Below are 24139 nucleotides of genomic sequence, written 5' to 3'. Positions count from 1 at the left end.
CAGGTCGTGCCTTACCAACAGATTGAGTTTTTGACAAGGTGACGAGAGAGATTGATGAAGCTAGGCCAGTGGATGTTGTCTACATGGATTTTAGTAAGGCACATGACGAAGTTCCTCATAGGAGACTAATCCAGAAGAATTGGTTGTTCGGATTCAGAACTGGCTTGCGCATAGAAGACAGAGGGTAGTGGTTGAAGAGACTTATTTGAGCTGGAGGTCTGTAATTCGTGGTGTTCTGCAGGGATCTGCGCTGGGACCCCTGTGGTTTGTGAAAAATGTATATAACTGATTTGGACGAAAGTGAGAGGTTCCATTGGTAGAATTTATAATTTATTTTTACTACAAAAAGATAACCTCTCACTAAAGATTAAACAAGATTGGGATAGAGAACTTAATATGACTTTTGTCAATGAAGATTGGTTGTGAGTTCTGAAAATGGTTAATTTCTTCGATATGTGCCAATCATTGTTTAATTCAATTTAAAATTCTTCACTGTTATTATTTAACAAAGGAGAGGCTATCCAAAATATTTCCTAATATAGACAACTATCATGATAGGTATAAAAATGAAGCAGCTACTTTGTCACATATGTTCTGGGCATGTTCCTCATTGAAATCTTTTTGGAAATCTCTATTTTCTACAATTTCTAAAGCTTTGAAAATTAATTTACAACCTAATACATTGACTGTTCTATTTGGAATAGTTCCGCATCATAATCAGGGCATTTCATTTTCAAGCTAACATGTAATTGCATTCGTTACATAGTTGGCAAGAGGGGCTATTTTACTGAAGTGGAAAGATACCTCTGCTCTTACACTAATTCAATGGTTTTCCCAAGTAATGTTATGTCTCAGTCTGGAAAAAATTAGAAATAGAACTTTTGATCCCCGATTCGATTTTGAGAGAAGGTGGGGCTCTTTTGCCAAATATTATCATTTAAATGAATTAATTTATATGGTTTCCTTCCAATTTTATGTTATATAAACGTGATTTGGCGGTCTTCGTTTATATATATAGATGATTGTAAGATGTATTGCTCTGGGAGTTGGTTCCTAATGGTTTTTTTTTTCTTTTGTAGTTAGTGGGCTTTTTTTTAGTTAGTTCAGGTTCTCGTTTTTCCTTCTTTTTCTTATATAATTTTTTTTCATTAGCATATATAAGTTTTGTTTTCTTCAGCTTTATTAATTATATATATACTAATTTGTTGAACTTTTGTATTTTATAGCTGTAGAAGATTTTACATCAATAAAAAGATTTCAAAAATGAAAATGACTTGGACGAAAATTTAGATGGGTGTGTTAGTAAATTTGTGGATGATACCAAGATTGGTGGAGTTGTAGGTAGTGCAGAAGACTGGCAAAGAACTCAGCACGATATAGATCAGTTGCAGATATGGGCTGAGAAATGGCAGATGGAGTTTAACCCAGATAAATGTGAGGTCTTGCACCTTGAAGGAGACAGTACACTGTTATGGGCAAGATTCTAAACAGTGTTGTTGAACAGAGAGATCTTGAGATCCAAGGTCATAGATTATTGAAAGTGGTGACACAGGTTGATAAGTGATTAACAAGGCTTCAAAAGTCAAGAGGTTATGTTGCAGCTGTATAAAATTTTGTTTTGGCCACATCTGGAATATTGCATACCGTTCTGGTTGCCCTACCTATAGAAAGGATGTTGAGGCTTTGGAGAGAGTGCAGGAGGTTTACCAGGGTGCTGCCTGGATTAAAGGGTATGTGCTATAATGAGAGGGTAGACAGCACAGCACAGTACAGGCCCTTCGGCCCACAATGTTGTGCCGACCATCAAACCCTGCCTCCCATATAACTCCCCACCTTAGATTCCTCCATATACCTATCTAGTAGCCTCTTAAACTTCACTAGTGTATCTGCCTCCACCACTGACTCAGGTAGTGCATTCCACGCACCAACCACTCTCTGAGTAAAAAACCTTCCTCTAATATCCCCCTTGAACTTCCCACCCCTTACCTTAAAGCCATGTCCTCTGATAGAGGTTTATAAGATTATGAGAGGCAGAGATAGATAGACAGTATCTGTTTCCCAGGGTAGAAATGTTAATACCTGAGGGCATTCATTAAAGCTGAGAGGGGGTGGGTTCAAGGGGTATGTGAGGGTAAGTTTTGTTTACTCGGAGAATGTTGGATGCCTGGAATGCACTGCCTGGTATGGTGGTAAATGCAAATACATTAGGGGCTTTTAAGAGACATTTAGATAGGCACATGGATGTGAGGAAGATGGAGGGATATGGACATTACGTAGGTAGGAGGGATTAGTTTTTGTGTGTTTTTGATTTACTTTTTGACTGGTTTTGCACAAAATTATTGGCCAAAGAGTCTGTTCCTGAGCCATACAGTAATATGATCGAAGTCTTACCATCAGGTACTGAGGGAGGGTCACACTGTGAGAGGGGTAGTACTGAGGGAGGGTCACACTGTGGGAGGGGTGGTACTGAGAGAGGGTCACACTGTGGGAGGGGTGGTACCGAGGGAGGGTCACACTGTGGGAAGGGTGGCACTGAGGGAGAGTCACACTGTGGGAGGGGTGGTACTGAACAAGGGTCACATTGTGCTAGGAGTGGTACTGAGGGAGGGTCACACTGTGGGAGGGGTGGTACTGAGGGAGAGTCACACTGTGGGGGGGTGGTACTGAGGGAGGGTCACACTGTGGGAGGGGTGGTACTGAGGGAGGGTCACACTGTGGAGGGGTGGTACTGAGGAAGTGTCACACTATGGAAGGGGTGGTACTGAGGGAGGGTCACACTGTGGGAGGGATGGTACTGAGGGAGAGTCACACTGTGGGAGGGGTGGTACTGAGGGAGAGTCACACTGTGGGGGGGTGGTACTGAGGGAGGGTCACACTGTGGGGGGGTGGTACTGAGGGAGGGTCACACTGTGGGAGGGATGGTACTGAGGGAGAGTCACACTGTGGGGGGGTGGTACTGAGGGAGGGTCACACTGTGGGAGGGATGGTACTGAGGAAGTGTCACACTATGGGAGGGGTGGTACTGAGGGAGGGTCACACTGTGGGAGGGATGGTACTGAGGGAGAGTCACACTGTGGGAGGGGTGGTACTGAGGGAGAGTCACACTGTGGGGGGGTGGTACTGAGGGAGGGTCACACTGTGGGGGGGTGGTACTGAGGGAGGGTCACACTGTGGGAGGGGTGGTACTGAGGGAGGGTCACACTGTGGAGGGGTGGTACTGAGGAAGTGTCACACTATGGGAGGGGTGGTACTGAGGGAAGGTCTCACTATGGGAGGGGTGGTACTGAGGGAGGGTCACACTGTGGGAGGGATGGTACTGAGGGAGAGTCACAGTGTGGGAGGGGTGGTACTGAGGGAGGGTCACACTGTGGGAGGGGTGGTACTGAGGGAGGATCACACTGAGGGAGGGGTGGTACTGAGGGAGGGTCACACTGTGGGAGAGGCGGTACTGAGGGAGGGTCACACTGGGGGAGGGGTGGTACTGAGAGAGGGTCACACTATGGGAGGGGTGTTACTGAGGGAGGGTCACACTGGGAGGGGTGGTACTGAGGGAGGATCACACTGTGGGAGGGGTGGTACTGTGGGAGGGTCACAGTGTGGGAGGGGTGGTACCAAGGGAGGGTCTCACTGTGGGAGGGGTGGTACTGAGGGAGGATCACACTGAGGGAGGGTCACACTGTGGGAGGGGTGGTACTGTAGGAGGGTCACACTGAGGGAGGGGTGGTACTGAGGGAGGGTCACACTGTGGGAGAGGCGGTACTGAGGGAGGGTCACACTGGGGGAGGGGTGGTACTGAGAGAGGGTCACACTATGGGAGGGGTGTTACTGAGGGAGGGTCACACTGGGAGGGGTGGTACTGAGGGAGGATCACACTGTGGGAGGGGTGGTACTGAGGGAGGGTCACAGTGTGGGAGGGGCGGTACTGAGGGAGGGTCACAGTGTGGGAGGGGTGGTACTGAGGGAGGGTCACACTGAGGGAGGGGTGGTACTGAGGGAGGGTCACACTGTGGGAGGGGTGGTACTGTAGGAGGGTCACACTGAGGGAGGGGTGGTACTGAGGGAGGGTCACACTGTGGGAGAGGCGGTACTGAAGGAGGGTCACACTGAGGGAGGGGTGGTACTGAGGGAGGGTCACACTATGGGAGGGGTGGTACTGTAGGAGGGTCACACTGAGGGAGGGGTGGTACTGAGGGAGGTTCACACTGTGGGAGGGGCGGTACCGAGGGAGAGTCACACTGTGGGAGGGGTGGTACTGAGAGAGGGTCACACTGTGGGAGAGGCGGTACTGAGGGAGAGTCACACTATGGGAGGGGTGGTACTGAGGGGGTCACACTGTGGGAGGGGTGGTACTGTAGGAGGGTCACACTGAGGGAGGGGTGGTACTGAGGGAGGGTCACACTGTGGGAGGGGCGGTACCAAGGGAGAGTCACACTATGGGAGGGGTGGTACTGAGGGGGTCACACTGTGGGAGGGGCGGTACTGCAGGAGGGTCACACTGTGGGAGGGGCGGTACTGAGGGAGGGTCACACTGTGGGAGGGGTGGTACTGAGGGAGGGTCACACTGTGGGAGGGGCGTTACTGAGGGAGGGTCACACTGTGGGAGGGGCGGTACCAAGGGAGAGTCACACTATGGGAGGGGTGGTACTGAGGGGGTCACACTGTGGGAGGGGCGGTACTGAGGGAGGGTCACACTGTGGGAGGGGCGGTACTGAGGGAGGGTCACACTATGGGAGGGGTGGTACTGAGGGGGTCACACTGTGGGAGGGGTGGTACTGAGGGAGAGTCTCACTGTGGGAGGGGTGGTACTGAGGGAGGGTCACACTGAGGGAGGGGTGGTACTGAGGGAGAGTCTCACTGTGGGAGGGGTGGTACTGAGGGACGGTCTCACTGTGGGAGGGGTGGTACTGAGGGACGGTCTCACTGTGGGAGGAATCTACCTCGTTAAGACCTTGCACCTTATTGTCTGCCTGCACTGCACTCTCTCTGTAACTGTGACACTTTATTCTGCATTCTGTTATTGTTTTACCTTGTTCTACATCAATGCCCTGTGTAATGATCTGATCGGTACGAGCAGTATGTAAGACAAGCTTGTCACCGTATCTCGATACACGTGCAGTGACAGACCGATGAATAATAAAGGTGCTACAGTAATACACGTCTTCCTCTTCCTTGTTCTTCCCGATTGTGTTCTCGGGACACAGCAGATTCTGCAGGTGATGGAAATCCGGAGAGACACACACACAATGCTGGAGGAACTCTGCAGGTCAGACAGTATCTATGGAGAGGGATAAGCAGTTGATGTTTTGGGCCGAGACCCTTCATCTGGGCTGGAAAGGAAGGGGAAAATGCCAGGTTTAGACAGTGGATGGAGGGGTAAGAATACAAACTGGCGGGTGATATTTGAGAACAGGTAAGGGGAAGGTGGGTGGGTCATTACCCCCCCCCAATGTTCATGGCAGAGGCAAAGCTGTTTGTAAGATATGTGCATGTGTCTTTAGGCTCCTTTACCTCCTCCCCATCATCTCCCCTGGGTCCTCTCCTCCTTCCCTCTCTCCCATGGTCGACTCTACACTCCTACCAGATTCCTTCCTCCGCTGATCACCTCGCAGTTTCTCCATTCACCCTCCACCCACTTTTCCCCTCACCTGGCAGCTTGAACTCTGCCCCCCCCCACTTCCTCCACCTGCTTAATCTGGCTTCTTCCCCCTTCCCTTCCAGTCTTGATGAAGGGTCTCAACCTAAATGTCAACTGTTTATTCCTTCCATAGATGCTGCCTGACCTGCTGAGTTCCAGCAGCATCATGCCTAGTGCTCTGGGGGTTCTGTGCTGGGAATCAGACATAGTCTGGGCTGTTGCCCACTGCGAGGGCGGTTGCTCGGAGGGAGTGAGGGGTTAAACCAGGTGCCTGAGCTGTGAGAATCCTCAGTTCAGTATGCACAATCTGCTTTTTTCAATAGCCGGCAGTACAGGAAGCTGAACTCAGGAAACAGGCTGGACTGTGTCAACACTGCCAGGGGTGGAGCCCTGCCCTACCACTAGCTGCTGAGCTGGTTTCCTCTGGGCGGGATACACACTCGCTTCCGACTCCTCTTCTCGTTACCCCACCCACCCTCGGCCCCGTTCCCTGGAGACGTGCCAGCACTTGTCCCAGTCTAAACCTCCTACCCAAACTGTTCTCACTCCCGCCTGGTTCGAATCTGCTGTTCAGGTACCAATGACACGTTGGTGGGGTTCTGAAGTCTTCGCCGGGAAAGGCTGGCGATTTCTCTCACAAAAGATTAGTCCTATTCCACAACCAGGCACATTCTCTTCCCAACACACACACACAAAATGCTGGAGGAACTCAGAATAAACACGAGATTCTGCAGATGCCGGAAATCCAGAGGAACACACACAAGATACTGGAGGAACTCACAGACATACTGTATGCTGTGAAATTTGTTGTTTTGCGGCATAAAAATGACTATGATAGTGTTTTTTATTAGAAATAAAATTTACTAATAAGAATATAATCAATAGATCGACAGTGCAAACAGAGAGCAAAATAGTTCACGATGGTGGGGTGGAGATACGTATCTACCAAAGGAGGTGTAATCCGTTCCTTCCCTCTGCTGCTCTGCAGGTCACCCTTGGGTGAGGTGTAGCACCCGCTTAGCCCCCCCCCCAATCAGGGTCATGTGAGACCATGGGAGCAGGTGGTGGATGGTCGTATGAACAGCCGGTTCAGATCACAAGTCCTGGTTATGCGACCACTGACGCCAGGCAGACAATCTCTGAAGAGTAGTGGTAACGGCTGGGGTCACCCATCTTGTAAAGACACTGCCCAGGAGAAGGCAATGGCAATCCACTTCTGTAGAAAAAGTTGCCAAGAACAATCATGGTCGTGGAAAGACCGTGATCGCTCATGTCATGTGACATGGCGCATAATGATGATGTCATATAACACAGCACATGCTGATGGTGAGTGTTCATGGTTCATGAACCATTCAGAAATCTGATGGCAAAAGTGAAGAAGCTGTTCCTAAAATGCTAAGTGTGTTTCTTCAGGCTCCTGTACCTCCTCCCTGATGGTCACAATGAGAAGAGGACATGTCCTGGATGGTGAGGGTTCTTAATGATGGATGCTGCCTTTTTGAGGTACTACCTCTTGAAGAAGCCCTTAATGGTGAGGAGGGTTATGCCCGTGATGGAGGTGGCTGAATCAACAACCTTTGGCTGCTTTTTCTGATCCTGCACAGTGGCCCCTCCACATCAGACTGTGATAATAAACCTAATTCTGACTCTGAAGGGAGCTGGTTATTAGGGTCAGAGAACGGAGGCAGGTCTGGAACCAGCCAAGAATTGGAGACACAGGAGAGAGCAGGAGCTGGCATCTAGGGAACAAAGCAAACCCCTGGAGGAACTCAGCAGATCAGGCAGCATTGTGGAGGGAAAGGGATGGTTGATTTCTCAAGTTGAGATCTTTCATCGGGGCAGAGTCCTGGTGACTAAAACAACCTTAGGGCTAGCTATCAGTGGTGGATGAAGAGTGCAAACACAATCAATTCAGAATCAATTCATATTTGTCTACCGAATATAGAGTGGACATAGAGAGGATGTTTCCTATAGTCGGGGAGTCTAGGACCAGAGGGCAAAGACTCAGAATAGAAGGATGTCCATTTGGAAGAGAAATGAAAAGGAATTTCTTTAGACTGAGGGTGGTGAATCTGTGGAATTCAACCTTAGGTGACAGTGGAGGCCAAGTCACTAGGTAAAATTAGAGTGCAGGTTGATAGGTTCATAGAGCCAGAGAGTCACAGAGAAATACAGCACCGAAACAGGCCCTTTGGCCCAACTAGCCCATGCCAAAAACCACCTAAACTGCCTACTCCTATCGACCTGCACCAGGACCATAGCCCTCCACATCCCTACTACCAATGTACCTATCCAAATTCCTTGTAGACATTGAAATGGAGCTTACATGGACTACTTGAGCAGGCAGCTCATTCCACACTCTCATGTAGATTTCCCCTCATATTTCTCCTTAAACTTCTCACCTTTCACCCTTACCCCATGACCTTTGGTTGTAGTCCCACCCAACCTCAGTGGAAATAGCCCGCTTTCATTTACCCTATCTATACCCCTTATAATTTTGTATACGTCTATCAAAACTCCCATCAATCTTCTACGTTCTAAAGAATACATTCCTAACCTATTCAATCTTTCCTTATAACTCAGGTCCTCCAGACCCGGCAACACCCTTGTAAATTTTCTCTGCACTCTTTCAACCTTGTTTACATCTTTACTGTAGGTAGGTGATCAAAACTACACACAATACTCCAAATTAGGCCTCACCAATGTCTTATAAAACTTCAACATAACATCCCATCTCCTTTACTCAATACATTGATTAATGAAGGCCAATGTGCCAAAAGCTTTCTTTACGATCCTATCTACCTGTGATGCCACTTTCAATTAATTGTGTACCTATATTTCCAGATCCCCTTATCCTACCACACTCCTCAGAGCTCTACCGTTCACACTCCTCTGGCTGGTCCTACTGAAATGCAAAACATCGCATTTGTCTGCATTAAATTCCATCTGCCATTTTTCAGCCCATGCTTCCAGCTGATACAGATCCCTCTGCAAGCCATGAGAGCCTTCCTCACTGTCCACTACACTCCCCATCTTGGTGGTATCTGCAAATTTGCTGATCCAGTTAACCAGGTTATCATCCAGATCAGTGATACAGATGACAAACCACAAAGCACCCAGCACCGATCCCTGCAGCACACCACTAGTCACATGCCTCCAGTCAGAGAGACAACCCTCTACTACCACTGTCTAGCTTTTCCCACAAGGCCAATGTCTAATCCATGGCACTGGACCCTGACCCCGATCTACCAAGTCCCACGTGGCTGCCCATGCACTGGCCTTCCCACTCTCCATTCAGGAGAGCCATCCTAACATCCCAGATCATGTGGATCCTGGATTGGCCTCTGCTGCCATTGAAAGGCAACCCCTTTGAAGAACATCATACTCAACATTACCACTACTACTAGGGTCATGGAGTGCACCAGCACTGAAACAGACCCTTCAGCCCATCTAGTACATGCTGAACTGTTAACCTGCCTGCTCCCTTTGACCTGCGCCTGGACCACAGCCTCCTCACCCCTCCCATCCATGTACCTACCAAACTTCTCTTAAATGTTGAAATCAAATGCACATCTAAAACTTCCACTGGCAGTTCGTTCCACACTCTTACCACCCTCTGAGTGAAGAAGTTTCCTCCCCATGTTCCCCTTAAACATTTCACCTTTCACCCTTAACCCATGGTCTTCTAGTCCCACCCAACCTCAGCGGAAAAAGCCTGCTTGCATTTACCTGATCTATACCTCTCTTAATTTTGTATACCTCTATCAAATCTCCCCTCATTCTCCACACTTCAAGGAATAAAGTTCTAACCTATTCAACTTTTCCTTATAATTCTGGTAATGTCCTTGTAAATTTTCTCCGCACTCTTTCAATTTTATTGACATCTTTCCTGTAGGTAGGTGACCAGAACAGCACACAATACTCCAAATTGAAATTTGTACTAATTTTTATGCCTTTTCACAGTACCACTGCAGCAAAACAACAAATTTCACATTGTGCAAGTTATAATAAACATGATGAAGAAAGGAAGTTTGAGATTGAAAATGGCAGTTATTTCTGGCTGTCTTGATAAACAGGACGTTGTTCCGATTAGTGTCCCTAAAAATATTTCCCTCAACAATTCACTAGTTGTTTGCAAACCTTTGTGCATCTGGTCAGACTCAGGAACTTGTGAATGAACATCTGCCTGTTTATTAAACTAAAACACAATCAGAATCACCTTTAATATAACTAGCATATTTCACAAAATGTGTTGTTTTGTGCCAGCAGTACATTGTAATACAGAATAATAAAAGCTATAAATTACAACTAGAGATTATATATTAAATAAATAGGGCAAAAGAGTGATAAATAAGTATTCAAGTAGTGTTCATGGGTTCATTGTCCATTCAGAAATCTGATGGTGGAGGGGAAGAAGCTGTTCCTGAAACATTGAGTGTGGGTCTTCAGGCTCCTGTACCTCCTCCCTGATGGTAGCACAGAGAAGAGGGCATGTCCTGGGTGATGTGTTCCTAAATGATTGATGCTGCCTTTTTGAGACATCACCTTTTGAACATAGAACATAGAACAGTACTGCACAGAAACAAGCCAATTGCTCCACAATGTTGTGCCGAACCATCTAAAAAGCAAATCTAAAACACCCAAACACTAATCCCTTCCACCTACACTATTTCCATCTTCCTTACATCTATGTGCCTATCTAAACATCTCTTAAAAACCTCTAATGAATTTGCCTCTGCCACCATGCCAGGCAGCACAGACCAGGCATCCATCCCTCTCTGAGTAAAAAACTTACCCCTCACATCCCCCTTGAACCTACCCCCTCTCACGTTCAATACATGCCCTCTGGTAGTAGACATTTCAACCCTGGGAAACAGATACTCCCTGTCCATCCTATCTATGCCTCCCATAATCTTCTAAACCTCTATCAGATCTCCTCTCAGCTTCCTGCACTCTGGAGAAAATAACCCAAGTTTATCCAACCCCTCAGGATAGCACATGTCCTCTAAACCAGGCTGCATTCTGGTAAACCTCTTCTGTACCCTCTCCAAAGCCTTGACATCCCTCCTATAGTGGGGTGACCAGAACTGTACACAATACTGCAGATGTGGCTTAACCAGAGTTTTATAAAGTTGCAGCGGAACCTCTTGATCATTGAACTCAATGCTTCGACTAATAAAATCAAGCAGCCCATAAGCTTCTTAACCACCTTATCAACCTGTGTCGCCACTTTCAAGGAGCTATGAACTTGGATCCCAAGATCTCTCTGTTCAACAACACTGTTAATGATCTTGCCCTTAACAGTGTACTGTCTCCTTGCATTTGTCCTTTTGAGGAGCAACACTTCACATTTATCTGGGTTAAACTACATCTGCCATTCCTCCACCCATATCTGCAACTGATCTATATCATGCTGTTCTCCTTACCAGTCTTCTACACTATCCACAACTCCACCAATCCTGGTATCATCTGCAAATTTACGAACCCACCCATCTCCATTTTCATCCAGGAAGGTTGGTGGTGTGGTGTGTCACACCGGACTTCGAGGTGAGCACTCCGGGTTCGAATCCAGCTGGCTTTGGCACACTTTCCATCTGTGCTGGGTTAGGCCCTGAGCCAGCAACTCAGCCTGGTGAAAAAAACAGACATGCTAAAGGAACGGCAAGGTTGTATCCTGATGCACCACAAGGTGTGGAAGGAACGAGGAGATTCCATCAGGCCCTGGGGACTTATCTACTTTAATATTCATTAGGAAACCCAACACTTCCTCCTTCTTGGACTCTGAATGCCCTAAGGTATTTATACACCCAGCACTGGTCTCATGGTCCTCCATATCCTTTTCCTTAGTAAATACTGAAGTAAAGTACTCTTTAAGTACCTCACACACATTCTCTGTATCCAACTAAATGGTGCCCTCTTTATCCTTGAGCAGGCACACACTCTCCCTAGTTATCCTCTTGCTCTTGATTTACTGTATGTATAGAATTCAGCTTAATCTTACTTGGCCCCTCCTGGCTTTCCTAATTCCCTTCTTTAGTTCTTTCCTGGCTTCTGTACGCTCCTCACGTGTTTTGTTTGTTCCTGGCTTCGGAAGCTTTACATACTTTTCCCTTTTCATCTTGACTAAATTCATCTCCTCTCTGGACATATAAGGTTCCTTTATCTTTCCATCCCAGTTCTTCCTTCTAACAGGAACATAACTTTCCTGTACTCTGTGCAATTGATCTTTAAATACCCTCCACATGTCTGATGTGGACTTGCCAAAGAAAAGATGCTCCCCCATAACACTTCTTACTTCCTGCCTATTGCCCTTATACTTTGCCCTACTCCAATTTAAAATTCTCCCACAATGACCATACCTATCCTTATCTGTAGCTATCCTGAAAGTTGAGGAGCTGTAGACACTGTTCACCCACTGAAAGGTCAGTCACCTGGCCGAGCTCATTACCCAACATCAGGTCCAGTACGGCCCTTCCTCTCATTGGACTGTCCACATATTGATTTAAGAAACCTTCCTGGATGCACTTAACAAATTCAGCCCCATTTAAACCCCTTGCACTAAGAAGGCCCAGTTTACATTAGGGAAGTTGAAATCCCCCACACTCCTGTTTTATGTCCACCAGCTTAGGCAGCACAGTGCAGCATCTCCACTGCCTCACATTCCCAGAGACCCGGGTTCGATCCTGAGCTCCGGTGTTCCCTGTGTGGAGTTTGCATGTTCTTCCTGTGGCCAAGTGTGATTCCTCTGGGTGCTCTGTTTCCTCCCACATCCCAAAGACATTCAGGAGATGGGTTAATTGGCCGCAGGGTGCGACTGAGGGGAAGTTGAGGGGAGTGTTGGTGTTCCTGGGTGTGGACAGTGGGCTGAAGATGGTGTGTGATCCTATGACAACCTTTAATCTTTCCCCTTTAATTAATCATTCTGAACATTCAGTTCAATCTATTCTTCTGTGCATTTAGAACAGAAACAAGGAGGAATTTTTTCAGCCAGAAGGAGGTGAATTTGTGAAATTCATTACAACGGATGGCTGTAGAGGCCAAATCATTGAGTGTATTTAAAGCAGAGGTTGAATGGTTCTTGATTAGTCAGGGTGTCAAAGGTTATGGGGAGAAGGCGGGAGAATGGGGATGAGAGGGGTAATAAATCAGCCACAATGTGATGGCAGAGCAGACTCGATGGGCTGAATGACCTAATTTTGCTCCTATGTTTTGTGGTCTCATATCACATGTTCTAAGATCTATTCATGCCGATTATTTCCATACAATTCCCTCTCTATCCCCCTCTCTATCTCCCTCCCTCTTTCTTTCTCCATCTCTCTCCCCTTCCTCTCTCTCTCCCTTTTCTTTCTCTCCATCCTCTCTCCCACTCTCTCCTCTCTCTCTCTTTCTCTCCCTCTCCCTCTTTCACTTTCCCCTCGCTCTTTCTTTCTCCCAAACTTCCTCCATTTCTCTTTCTCCCCTCTCCCTCTTTCTTTTCTTCATCTTGCTCTATTTCTCTCCCTCTCTCTCCTTCTCTCCCTTTCTCTCTCTGCATCTCGCTCCATTTCTCTCTCCCTATCCCTCTATCTCTCCCCCTCACTCTCTCTCCATACTCTATCTCTCCTTCTGCTGCTTCCTTCTCTCTCTCTTTTTCTTCATCTTGCTCTTTCTCTCCTCTCTCCATCTCTCTCTTTCTCTCCATCTCACTCTATTTCTCTCTCTCCCCCTCCCTCTCCCACCCTGCCAGTCTCTCTCTCTCTCATTCTCTCACTCCAGTCAAAAGGTCATGGGTTCTGCACTTTCCTTGCAAAGTGCTTGGGGCTGCCATGAAATGGATGAGCAGAACACCACAAAGTTCAGTCAGTCTTTACTGGAACCCAGTGAGCTGCAGCAAACTGGGAAATCCGCACTTGGAGCCGTTCCAGACAAAGGCGATCGAAGCTGGCCAGCAGAATAATGGCTGTGCACAGCTGTGAAGGAAGTGAGTCTCTGCGAGAGTCTCAATAACACAGTCCGGGACAACAATTAAACAAATTGAGTTTTTTTTTCCACAGCTTTGATAATGATTTCCTTGCATGACTGGTGGTGATGGAGGCTGCAAAAATTATGGTTCCCTTTGTTCTGCTAAATGCACCTGTAAGAGATGAGGGTTGGAGAGAGAGGGTGGGGAGAAAGTGGGGGTTTGGGAGGGGGAAACCATCTGTATTGTACCCCCACACCCTCCAGGTACGGCAATTCAAATGCACAGAAACATGAACAGATCATTAACAATCAGATTAGCGGATGAAAGGTCGACTGTTTATTCCCCTCCCTAGATGCTGCCTGGCCTGCTGAGTTCCTCCAGCTCTGGTTTCCAGCACCAGTGATGTCGGTAAGGAATTTGTACGTTCTCCCTGCGACTGTGTGGGTTTGCTCCAGGGGCTCTGCTTTCAAACATGTACAGGTGAGCCTTAGTTGTCACATGTACATTGAAACACCCAGTGACCAGTATTAATCCTTTACCAATGTTTTGAAGTCTTCAAAAATCAAAGACTCCAGATTCTGGAAATCTCAAATAAAGCCAGAAACTGCTAAAATATGTCAGGCAGCATCTCTGGAATCACAATCGTAGAGCAATACATAAGAATATAAGAAATAGGAGCAGGAGCAGGCCATCTCAGCATGTATATAAGCCCTTTGGCCCATCCAGTCCATGCCAACCACGGTGCCCACCCAGCTAGTCCCAATTTCTTTTTAGACCCTACCCCTCCAAGTACCTGTCCAAGTTTTTAAAAAATTATACTATTGTACCTACCTCAACCTGTTCATCTGGCATCTCGTTCCATATCCTCACCACCCTCTGTGTGAAAATATTGCCCCTCGGGTCCCAGTTTAGTGGGTTGAGCAGATTCCCCTGATGCAGGGTTTCACCTTGAAACGTTGACAGCTTCCTTTCTCCCATCAATGCTGTTTGACTCTCCAAGTTCTTCCAGCTGATTGTGTTTCCAGGTATTCATCAGATCAACAGAATAGAATTGAAAAATACAGCACAGTACAGGCCCTTCGGCCCATGATATTTTACTGACCCTTTAACCTACTCTAAGATCAATCGAACCCTTCCCTCCTCCATAATCCTCCATTTTTCTATTATTCATGTGTCTATCTAAGAGTCTCTTAAAGAGTTCCTCCAGCATTTTGTGCATATTGGTCATATATACTTATGCATATTTTAATCTATATCCATATTTTAAATCAAATCAAGTTTAGTTGTCATTCAAACCATACATAGATACATCTGAATGAGACAGTGTTCCTCTGGGGCAAAGGTGAAAAACATTCAAAATAGCAAGCAAACATGCAAAAATAGTGAGTAACATAATTCAAAGTATTGAGCAAAGAAGCATATTCACTCGAAAAATAAACATATTAGTCCAAGACCCTGAGTGACGATGTCCAGCGATCAACGGTACAGTCTCCCGGCAGTTACAGACACACAATCCAGCCTGTCGTTCCACCACTCGAACACAGGAGCAGCACCGATGGGAGAGGCCAGCCACCAGCCGAGCTCAACCATACTGTAGTGCTTCTGCATCTCTCACCTGGTCAGCAACACCAGGAAAGCCTGAGGCTTGAGGCCTAGCTGTTGCTACAGCTGGAGGTACACAGCTCCCACCTTGACTGTCCCTCCATTAGACAGGGGTAACAGGCCTACCGCAACGCACATTATCACTGTCCAACAGAGTCTTGTGATCGCAAGTTAAATGTCCGAGACGATCTCCCACGGTGATACTGCACCATTGTGTTTTCTTGTGATATCATTCTGGAGGAACATTGTATCATTTTTTAATGCATGCATTTCTAAATGACAATAGACGAGGACTGAGTGTCCTCATAATCTAAATTTTACAAAGAAAAAAAAACACCATTTGTCGGTCCCTGAGAGGCCGCTGCATTTGCATGTGCAACATCTTACCAGAGCCTCTAACATCCGCCATCTTCAACCGGAAACTACCATCCCATAAACCTCTGCAACTAACACATCATACTTCCACCATCTTCAATGGGATCCTACCACCAAACACATCTTTACATCCCCTACCACCCCACCCCACAGCTCTCCCCATTCCGCAGGTATTGGTCCCTTGTGATTCCCTTGTCCATTCGCTCATCCCCACTAATCTCCCTTATAGAGTCGTAGCTCTTTGGCCCATCTGTTATGTATGGAAACATTAATCTGCCTGATCCTATCAACCTGCACCCGGACCATAGCCCTTTGTACCCCTCCCATCCATATACCTATCCAAGTTACTCTTAAAATCCTGAAATCCATCCCACATCCATCTCCCGCTCTGTGAAGAAGTTCCCCACTAGTTCAAGTCAGTGGGAGAAGCCTGCTTGAGTTTACCCTATCCATTCCTCTCAAGGGTAAAGAGGAAGGAATCAGATTGGAGAGTAGAGTGGACCGTAGGAGAAAGGGAAGGAGGAGGGGCACCATCTGCCAACAGTCAAACTTACCGGTGGCCCAACACTTTAATTCCAATTCCCAATTTCCATTCCGAATTGTTGGCTCATGGCTCCTTTTGTGCTGTGATGAGGCCACCCTCAGGGTGGAGGAGCAACACCTTCTATTCTGTCTGGGAAGCCACCAACCTGATGGCATGAATATCGATTTCTCCTTCCAATTAAAAAAATTCCCTCCCCCTCCCCTTCCCTCTTCTTCTGTTCCCCACCCTGGCCTCTTCCCTCTTCTCTGGAGCTTTGTCAGACCCCACTTGGAGTACTGTGCTCAGTTCTGGTCATCTCACTACAGGAAGGATGTGGAAACTAAAGAGGTTGTGCAGAGGAGATTTACAAGGATGTTGCCTGGACTGGGGAGCATGCCTTGTGAGAATAGGTTGAGTGACCTCAGCCCTTTTTGCCCTGGAGCGACGGAGGATGTGAGGTGACCTGATAGAGGTGTATAAGATGTTGAGAGGCATTGATCATGTGGATAGTCAGAGGCTTTTCCCCAGGGCTGAAATGGCTAGCATGAAGGGGCATAGTGTTAAGGTGCTTGGAAGTAGGTACAGAGGAGATGTCAGGGTGAGGTTTTCACACAGAGAGTGGTGAGTGCGTGGAATGGGCTGCCTGCGACGGTGGTGGAGGTGGATACGATAGGGTCTTTCAAAAGACTCCTGGATAGGTACATGGAGCTTAGAAAAATAGAGAGCCATGGGTAACCCTAGGTAGTTCTAAGGTAGGGACATGTTCAGCACAGCTTTGTGGGCTGAAGGGCCTGCATTGTGCTGTAGGTTTTCTATGTTTCTATGTTCTCACGTGCCTATCACCTCCCCTGGGTTCCCTCCTCCTTCCCTTTCTCCTGTGGTCCACTGTCCTGTCCTATCAGATTCCTTCCTCTCCAGCCCTTTCCCTTTCCCAGCCACCTGGCTAGCCTCCTTCCCCTCCCCCACCTTTTCATTCTGGCATCTTCCCCCTTCCTTTTCAGTCCTGCTGAAGGGTCTCAGCTCGAAACGTCGAATTCCTCCTCATAGATGTTGCCTGACCTGCTGAGTTCCTCCTGCATTTTGTGTGTGTTGCTCCAGATTTCCAGCGTTTGCAGAGTCTCTGGTGCCTGCACATGATCCATATTTCTCCATTCCCGATATATCCACCTGTGCGTTAAACACCATTTTATTTAATTTAATAGGCTGGCTTTATTTGTCACATGTACATCGAAACACACAGAAAAACGCATCGTTTGCCAAATCAAATCAGAGAGGATTGTGCTGGGGCAGCCCGCAAGTTTCGCCACACTTCCGACACCAACATAGCATGTCCACAATTCACTAAGCCTCAGCTTTGGACTGTGGGAGGAAACCAGAACACCCGGAGGAACCCACGCCGTCACAGGGAGAACGTACAAATCCACGTCGCAGGTATTGAACCCCGAGATTCTGTAGATGCTGGAAATCCGGGGGGTGGGGGGGGGGTAATAGAAAATGCTGGTGTATCCCAGCAGATCAGGCAACCTCGGGCTCTGTCAAACGTTATGCTAACCTCTACGTTATTGTGCCGCCAATTTGACACAAATTCCCCGTGAATTTATCTCCTCTTTGGGAAATGGAGAGAAAGAACAAAAAGTGTCGAAACAGAGAAAAAAAATGTTTTGGAACTAATCCTGTGTGAAGGCGGGACGCTGAGGTCTGGGCGGAGCGGAGCTTCCTGCTCTCCCCGCCCTTCTCCGGGTGTCCTGTCCCGGCCAGTGCTGTTGGGATCCGGGAACAGATGCGCTTTCCGCCGCTATGGGACAGGCGTTTCTCCTTCTGCTGTGCTGTCTTGTAACCACTGCCCGTCCTCGGGATGTGTCGGCGGAGGGAGTCGCTTCTCGCCCAGAAGAATTCGCCCCGCTGTCCGTACAGTGGGAACAAGAGGCCGGGGAAGAGGGAGCCGGTCGCTGCCGCTTGTACCCTACAGGTGGGAGTGCCCGGGGGCGGTGGGACGGGACGGGAGAAAGGAAGGACCAGTGTGCGAGAGTTGGTGTTGGGGGCTCCTGGTTTCCTGAGGGGGTGGGTAATTGATAGGGGAGGGGGTCATGAGGTCCAGAGGGGTTGGGGAGGGGTCCCGATGGCTGGTGCGAATAGTGGAGTGACCCCGAGGACCAGAGGGGACTGTGACTGAGGCACAGAATTGTCTTCGAACAAGGACCAAACCACCTCTATCTCTCATCTCCCCTTTTCTCTGTGCCTTTTCACCTCTCACCTCTCTCTCTCTCTCGCCTAACCGATCTGTTAGGAGGGTCCGATTTCCCGAAATCTTCCCATCCGTTCTCCCAGTGATCCTGTTAACCCCTGAGTGAAGTTGCGGGACCTGGGAGCTGTGCGGTGGCCGCGTCAGTAACGCGTTGGGGCGCCGTCACGACAGGTGGCGACTCCGGAATCAGGTTTAATATCTCGGGCGCATGTCGTGAAATTTGTTGTTTTGTGGTATCAGTACAATGCAATACATGATAATAAAAACTATAAATTAAAATAAAAGTATATTAAAACATAAATAATTAGTGCAAAAAGAGAAGAAAAAATAGTGAGATGATGTATGTCTTCAGGCTCCTGTACCTGCTCCTTGTTGGAACACTCTTTATCGACTACAGATCTGCAGTTAATACTATGGTCGCCTCAAAAGTAATCAACACACATCAAAGTTGCTGGTGAACACAGCAGGCCAGGCAGCATCTGTAGGGAGAGGTACAGTCGACGTTTCAGGCTGAGACCCTTCGTCAGGACTCGGCCTGAAACGTCAACTGTACCTCTCCCTACAGATGCTGCCTGGCCTGCTGTGTTCACCAGCAACTTTGATGTGTGTTGCTTGAATTTCCAGTATCTGCAGAATTCCTGTTGTTTGTGTTTTCAAAAGTAAATAAGCTTCAATACCTCCTTGTGCAATTGGATCCTCGATTTCCTCACATGTAGACTCCAGTCAGTTCGGATTGGCAACAATATCTCCACAATCTCCATCAGCACAGGTGCAACACAGGGTGGTGTGCTTAGCCCTGCTCTGCTCTCCCTACACTTACGACTGTGAGACTAAGCAAAGCTTCAATGCCATTTTCAAGTTTGTTGATGACACCAGTGTCTTTGGCCCAATCGGAGGTGGTGACGAATCAGCATGTGGGAGGGAGATTGAAAATCTGGCCGTGCGGTACCACAACAACCACCTCTCACTCAATGTCAGCAAGACCAAGGGGCTGACCATTGACTTCAGGAGGAGGAAACCAGAGGTCCATGAGCCAGTCCTTACCGGAGGATCAGTGGTAGAGAGGGTCGGCAGCTTTAAATTCCTCGGTGCTAATGTTTCAGAGGATCTGTCCTGGGCCCAGCACGCAAGTGCAGTTATGAAGAAAGCACAACAGTGCCTCTATTTCCAGAGGAGTTTGTGAAGATTCAGCATATGTAAAACTTTGACAAATGTCTGTAGATGTCTGGTGGAAAGTATATTGACTGTCTGCATCACAGCCCAGTCCATCACGGGTAAGGTCCTCCCCACTACTGACCACTACAAGGAGCACTGTCGCAGGAGAGCAGCATCCATTATCAGGGATTCCACCACCCAAGTCCTGGTCTCTTCTTGCTATTGCCGTTATAAGCAAGGTACAGGAGCATCAGGTTCAGGAACAGTTATTACCCCTCAACCATCAGGCTCTTGAACCCGAGGGGTTAGCTTATCTTGCCCCATCACAGAACTATTCTCACACCTACAGACTCACTTTCAATCTCTTCATCTCATGTTCTTCATTTTTGTTTTTTATTTATTTGTTATTATTATTTTCTTTCGTATTTGCACATTTTGTGTTTTGCATATTGGCTATCCGCTCTGTTGGATGTGGTCTTGGATTTACTGTGAATGCTCGCAAGAAAAGGGATCTCAGGGTTGTATATGGTGACATGTGTACTTTGATAATAAATTTACTTGGAACTGTGGGCTCCTCCTTGATGGTGGTAATGAGAAGGGGACATGTCCTAGGTGATGGGTGTCCTTAATGATGACGCCACGCTGTCTTTGTGAGGAGTTGCCTTTTTAAGGTGCCCTCAATGCTGGGAGGCCAGTGCCCACGATGCAGCTGGCTGGTGGTGATGCAACCCATGATATATCTGTCAAGTGTCTTTGGTGACACACCAGTTCTCCTGTGCCGACGTATATGTCATTAATGCACTGGGGGTGGTCATATCGGAGGGCAACTGGTCACATCTGTCACTACCCCAGCCACTGCCTATTGAGTCTCCCTCCTCTGCCTGTTGCCCTCTCACTTTATGGAGCCCTGAATGGGTTGTATCAGTAGTGAGGTCTTTCTGACGAAGGTATTCGAGCCAACAGCAGTCATAATTGTTCCATGGTTGCCTCGAAAGGGGGCATCAATCATTAAGGACCCCCATCACCCAGGACATGCCCTCTTCTCATCGCTACCATCGAGCCCGAAGACACACACTCAACGTTTTAGGAACAGCTCCCACCTTCAGATTTCTGAACGGACAATAAATCTACGAACTTCACCTCACTAATTTGTCTTTTTGTATGACTTATTTAATTTTGTTCATTTGTATATTTCTTATTGTAAGTTGTAGTTTTTTTTAATAAATTATTATGTATTGCAATTTACTGCTGCCATAAAACAACATATTTCATGACATATGCCAGTGATATTAAGTCTGATTCTGATGGAATCCACCGATATACCTGATATTCGTGGAGAGCCCAAGCAGTGTGACAGCTTTGTGTTTTCAGTGCAGGGAGAGGAAGTAATACAGCAGGAACTGAATTTTCCCCAGTGCAGTTGCCAATCCTGTCACTTTGCCCTCTGTCATGTCTCCTCCCCTCCCAACTTTCCATTGGCAAACCTGCCCACAGGAATGGATGAACATAGAACCTTACAACACGAAATTAACCCTTCAGCCCTCAATGTTGTGCTGAACTTTTAACCTACTCTAAGATCAATCCAATCCTTCTCTCCCACATAGGCCTCCATTTTTCTGTTATCCATGTGCCTTTTAAGAGTTTCTTAGATGTCCCTAATGTATCTGTCTCTACCACCACCCCGGTGGCGTGTTCCACACACCCACCACTCTCTGTGCAAAGAATTTACCTCTGACATCCCCCTTATACTTTCCTCCAATCACCTTAAAATTATGCCTCATCATATTAGCCATTTCCACCCTGTAATGCAGTCAGCCGTATCTACCCCGGACATCTCCCTTCTTCCCTCTCCCATCGGGCAGAAAATACACAAGGCTGAAAGCACCTACCAGCAGGCTCAGAGAAAACTTCTACCCCACTGTGGCAAGACTATTCCCTTATATCATAAGTTGGACTCTTGACCTCACAATCTACCTTGTTATGACCTTGTACATTATTGTCTGCCTGCATTGCACTTTTCTGTAACTGTGACACTTTGTTCTGCATTCTGTTATTGTTTTACCTTGTTCTACCTCAACGTCCTGTGTAATAATCTGATCTGTATGAACAGAATGCAAGACAAATTTTCACTGAACTTCAGTACATGGGATAAATAATAAACCAATATACAATTTACATAGAAAATTAGATTTATCAGTATTAGATTTAATGGCCATGCTAACGGAGGGAGGGATTCTTGAGGATCCCCAGCACCCATCCCACAATCTCTCTGATTGTCAGGAAGGAGGTACAGGAGCATCAGGACTAGGACTATCAGACTGGGTAACAGCTTCTTCCCTCAGGCTGTGAGACTGATGAATACCCTGCCACCACTGAGGTCTCATCACTAGGACAGCGAGCTGTTTACTGTTTACCTGGGCTGCACACTGCATGCATTTTTAATTGTATTTTATTAATTTATTGATGGTAATATTTTGTTTTATGTGCTGTGTGTGGTATATGTTTTGTGGGTGCACCGCAGAAGAATGTTTTTTGTTTGGTTGGACAGTCAATAAACTTGAAATTGAAGTCCTCAGGGATTAGGGAAAGTGATTGACAGTCAGTGGGCAAGCATCACATCCATGACAGTTCAAAGTAAATTGGTCGGGGATTTAAGCCATTTGGTATTGGTGAGGGGTTTCTTTCCCACAGTGAGTTGCTTTCCAAGTCATAAACGATAGAAGTGTACTTAAACGTGGCTATTCGGCCCAACTCATCCATGCTGGTTATTGGACATCCTCCATATTAATCTGATCACCAGCATACCAATGACTGCAGATACTAAGATTAGCTTTATTTATCACTGTACATCGAAACATACAGTGAAATGAGTTATTTGCCTCAATGACCAACATGATCCGAGGATGTGGTGGGACAGCCATGTTTCCCGTGCCAACTAGCACGTTCACAACACACTAACCCTCACCCATACGTCTCTGGACTGTGGGAGGAAACCGGATTACCTGGAGAAAACCCACACCATCACAGGATATATCTTTTTTATTGTAACTTATGGTTTTTTTTTATTATTATGTTTTGGGAAGTACTGCTGCTGCAGACAACATATTTCAGAATCAGAATTGGGTTTAATATCACTGACACGTTGTGAAATTTGTAAATTTTACGACAGCAGTACATGGTAAATAAATATAGAAAAAAACTGAATTGCAATAATTTGTCTATTAAATAGTTAATATAAGTAGTGCAAAAACAAAACAAAAAAAGTAGTGAGGTAGTGTTCATGGGCTTAATGTCCATTCAGAAATCGGATGGCAGAGGGGAAGAGGCTTTTCCCGAATCATTGAGTGTGTGCCTTCAGGCTTCTGTACCTCCTCCCTGATGGTAGCAATGAGAACAAGACATGACTTGGGTGATGGGGGTCCTTAATAATGGATGCTTCCTTCCTAAGACACCACTCCTTGAAGATGTCTTGGATACCCATGATGGAGCTGACTAATTTTACAAGTTTCTGTAACTTTGGTCCTGTGCAGTAGCACCCCCACCCCCAGACCAGACAGTGATGCAGCCTGTCAGAATGCTCTCTGTGGTACATTTTTAGAAGTTTTCAAGTGTTTTAGTTGACAAACCAAATATCTTCCTACTGAAGTATAGCTGCTGTCTTGTCTTCTTTATAGCTGCATCAATATGTTATGTCCAGGTTAGGTCCTCAGAGATACTGACACTCAAGAACTTGAAATTGCTCGCTATCTCCACTTCTGATCCGTCTGTGAGGATTGGTTCATGTTCCCTTGTCTTATCCTTTCTTTAGTCCACAATAAGCTCTTCGTTTTATTTTCTCTTCCGGGGCGCCATTCATGGATGACCCAAAACAGCAGCTCTCGTTGAAAACATATTTCATGACATATACCAGTGATATTAAACCTGATTCTGATGGAGTCCACCAACATTTCTGATATTTGTGGAGAGGCCAACCAGTGTGACAGCTTTGTGTTTTCAGTGAGAGCGAGGGGTTAATACAACAGGAGTCCCATTGCAGTTGCCTTTTCTGTCACTTTGCCCTCTGTCTTTTCCCCTCGCCTGGCCAGACTTTCCATTGACAAACCTGCCCACCGGAATGGATAATGCAGCACAGAAGATATATCCTTACAGGATGGGTCAGGAATGAAACTGTGATCTGACAGCTGTGCTCTGATGGCGTTACACTAACTGCTAAGCTGCTATGTTGCCCTTTTCCTTTCCAATCCTGATGAAGGGTCTTGGTCTGCAACATCAGCTGATTAATCCCCTCCACAGATGCTACCTGCCCTGCTGAGTTCCTCCAGCATTTTGTATGTGTTGCTCAAGATCTCTAGCATCTGCAGAATCTCTTGTGTGAGACTACACAGTGGCAGACAAGGCTCTACAGTGGGCAGTCAGAACTGCCCAGTGCATCACTGGCACCAGCCAACTCACCATCAAGGACATGTATACAGAAAGATGCCAGAAAAGGCCTGGTAACATCATGAAGGATCCCTCCCACCCTGCTCATAGACTGCTTGTCCCACTCCCATCAGGGAGGAGGCTACGTACCATCTATGCCAGGACCACCAGACTCAAAAAGAGTTACTTTCCCCAATCAGTAAGGCTGTTCATCCATTAACCCACCTCTCCACACCCCAACCA

The 24139-nt window shown here is 47.0% G+C and overlaps 1 protein-coding gene across 1 annotated transcript in view; it reads left to right on the top strand.

Moving 5' to 3' along the window:
- The first annotated feature begins 17854 nt into the window (after positions 1 to 17854).
- The window catches only part of pcdh12 (protocadherin 12), a 35050-nt gene continuing 28765 nt past the window's right edge, over positions 17855 to 24139 (top strand). The window contains exon 1 of the mRNA XM_063053062.1: positions 17855 to 18046. Within this exon, the coding sequence (XP_062909132.1) occupies positions 17875 to 18046 (172 nt within the window). The 5' untranslated portion in view covers positions 17855 to 17874. The remainder of the gene's footprint in view (positions 18047 to 24139) is intronic.

This window comes from Mobula hypostoma, chromosome 7 (genome assembly GCF_963921235.1).
Source record: "Mobula hypostoma chromosome 7, sMobHyp1.1, whole genome shotgun sequence".
In the NCBI taxonomy this organism is placed as follows: domain Eukaryota; kingdom Metazoa; phylum Chordata; class Chondrichthyes; order Myliobatiformes; family Myliobatidae; genus Mobula; species Mobula hypostoma.
This window is presented reverse-complemented; position numbering and strand designations above follow the sequence as displayed.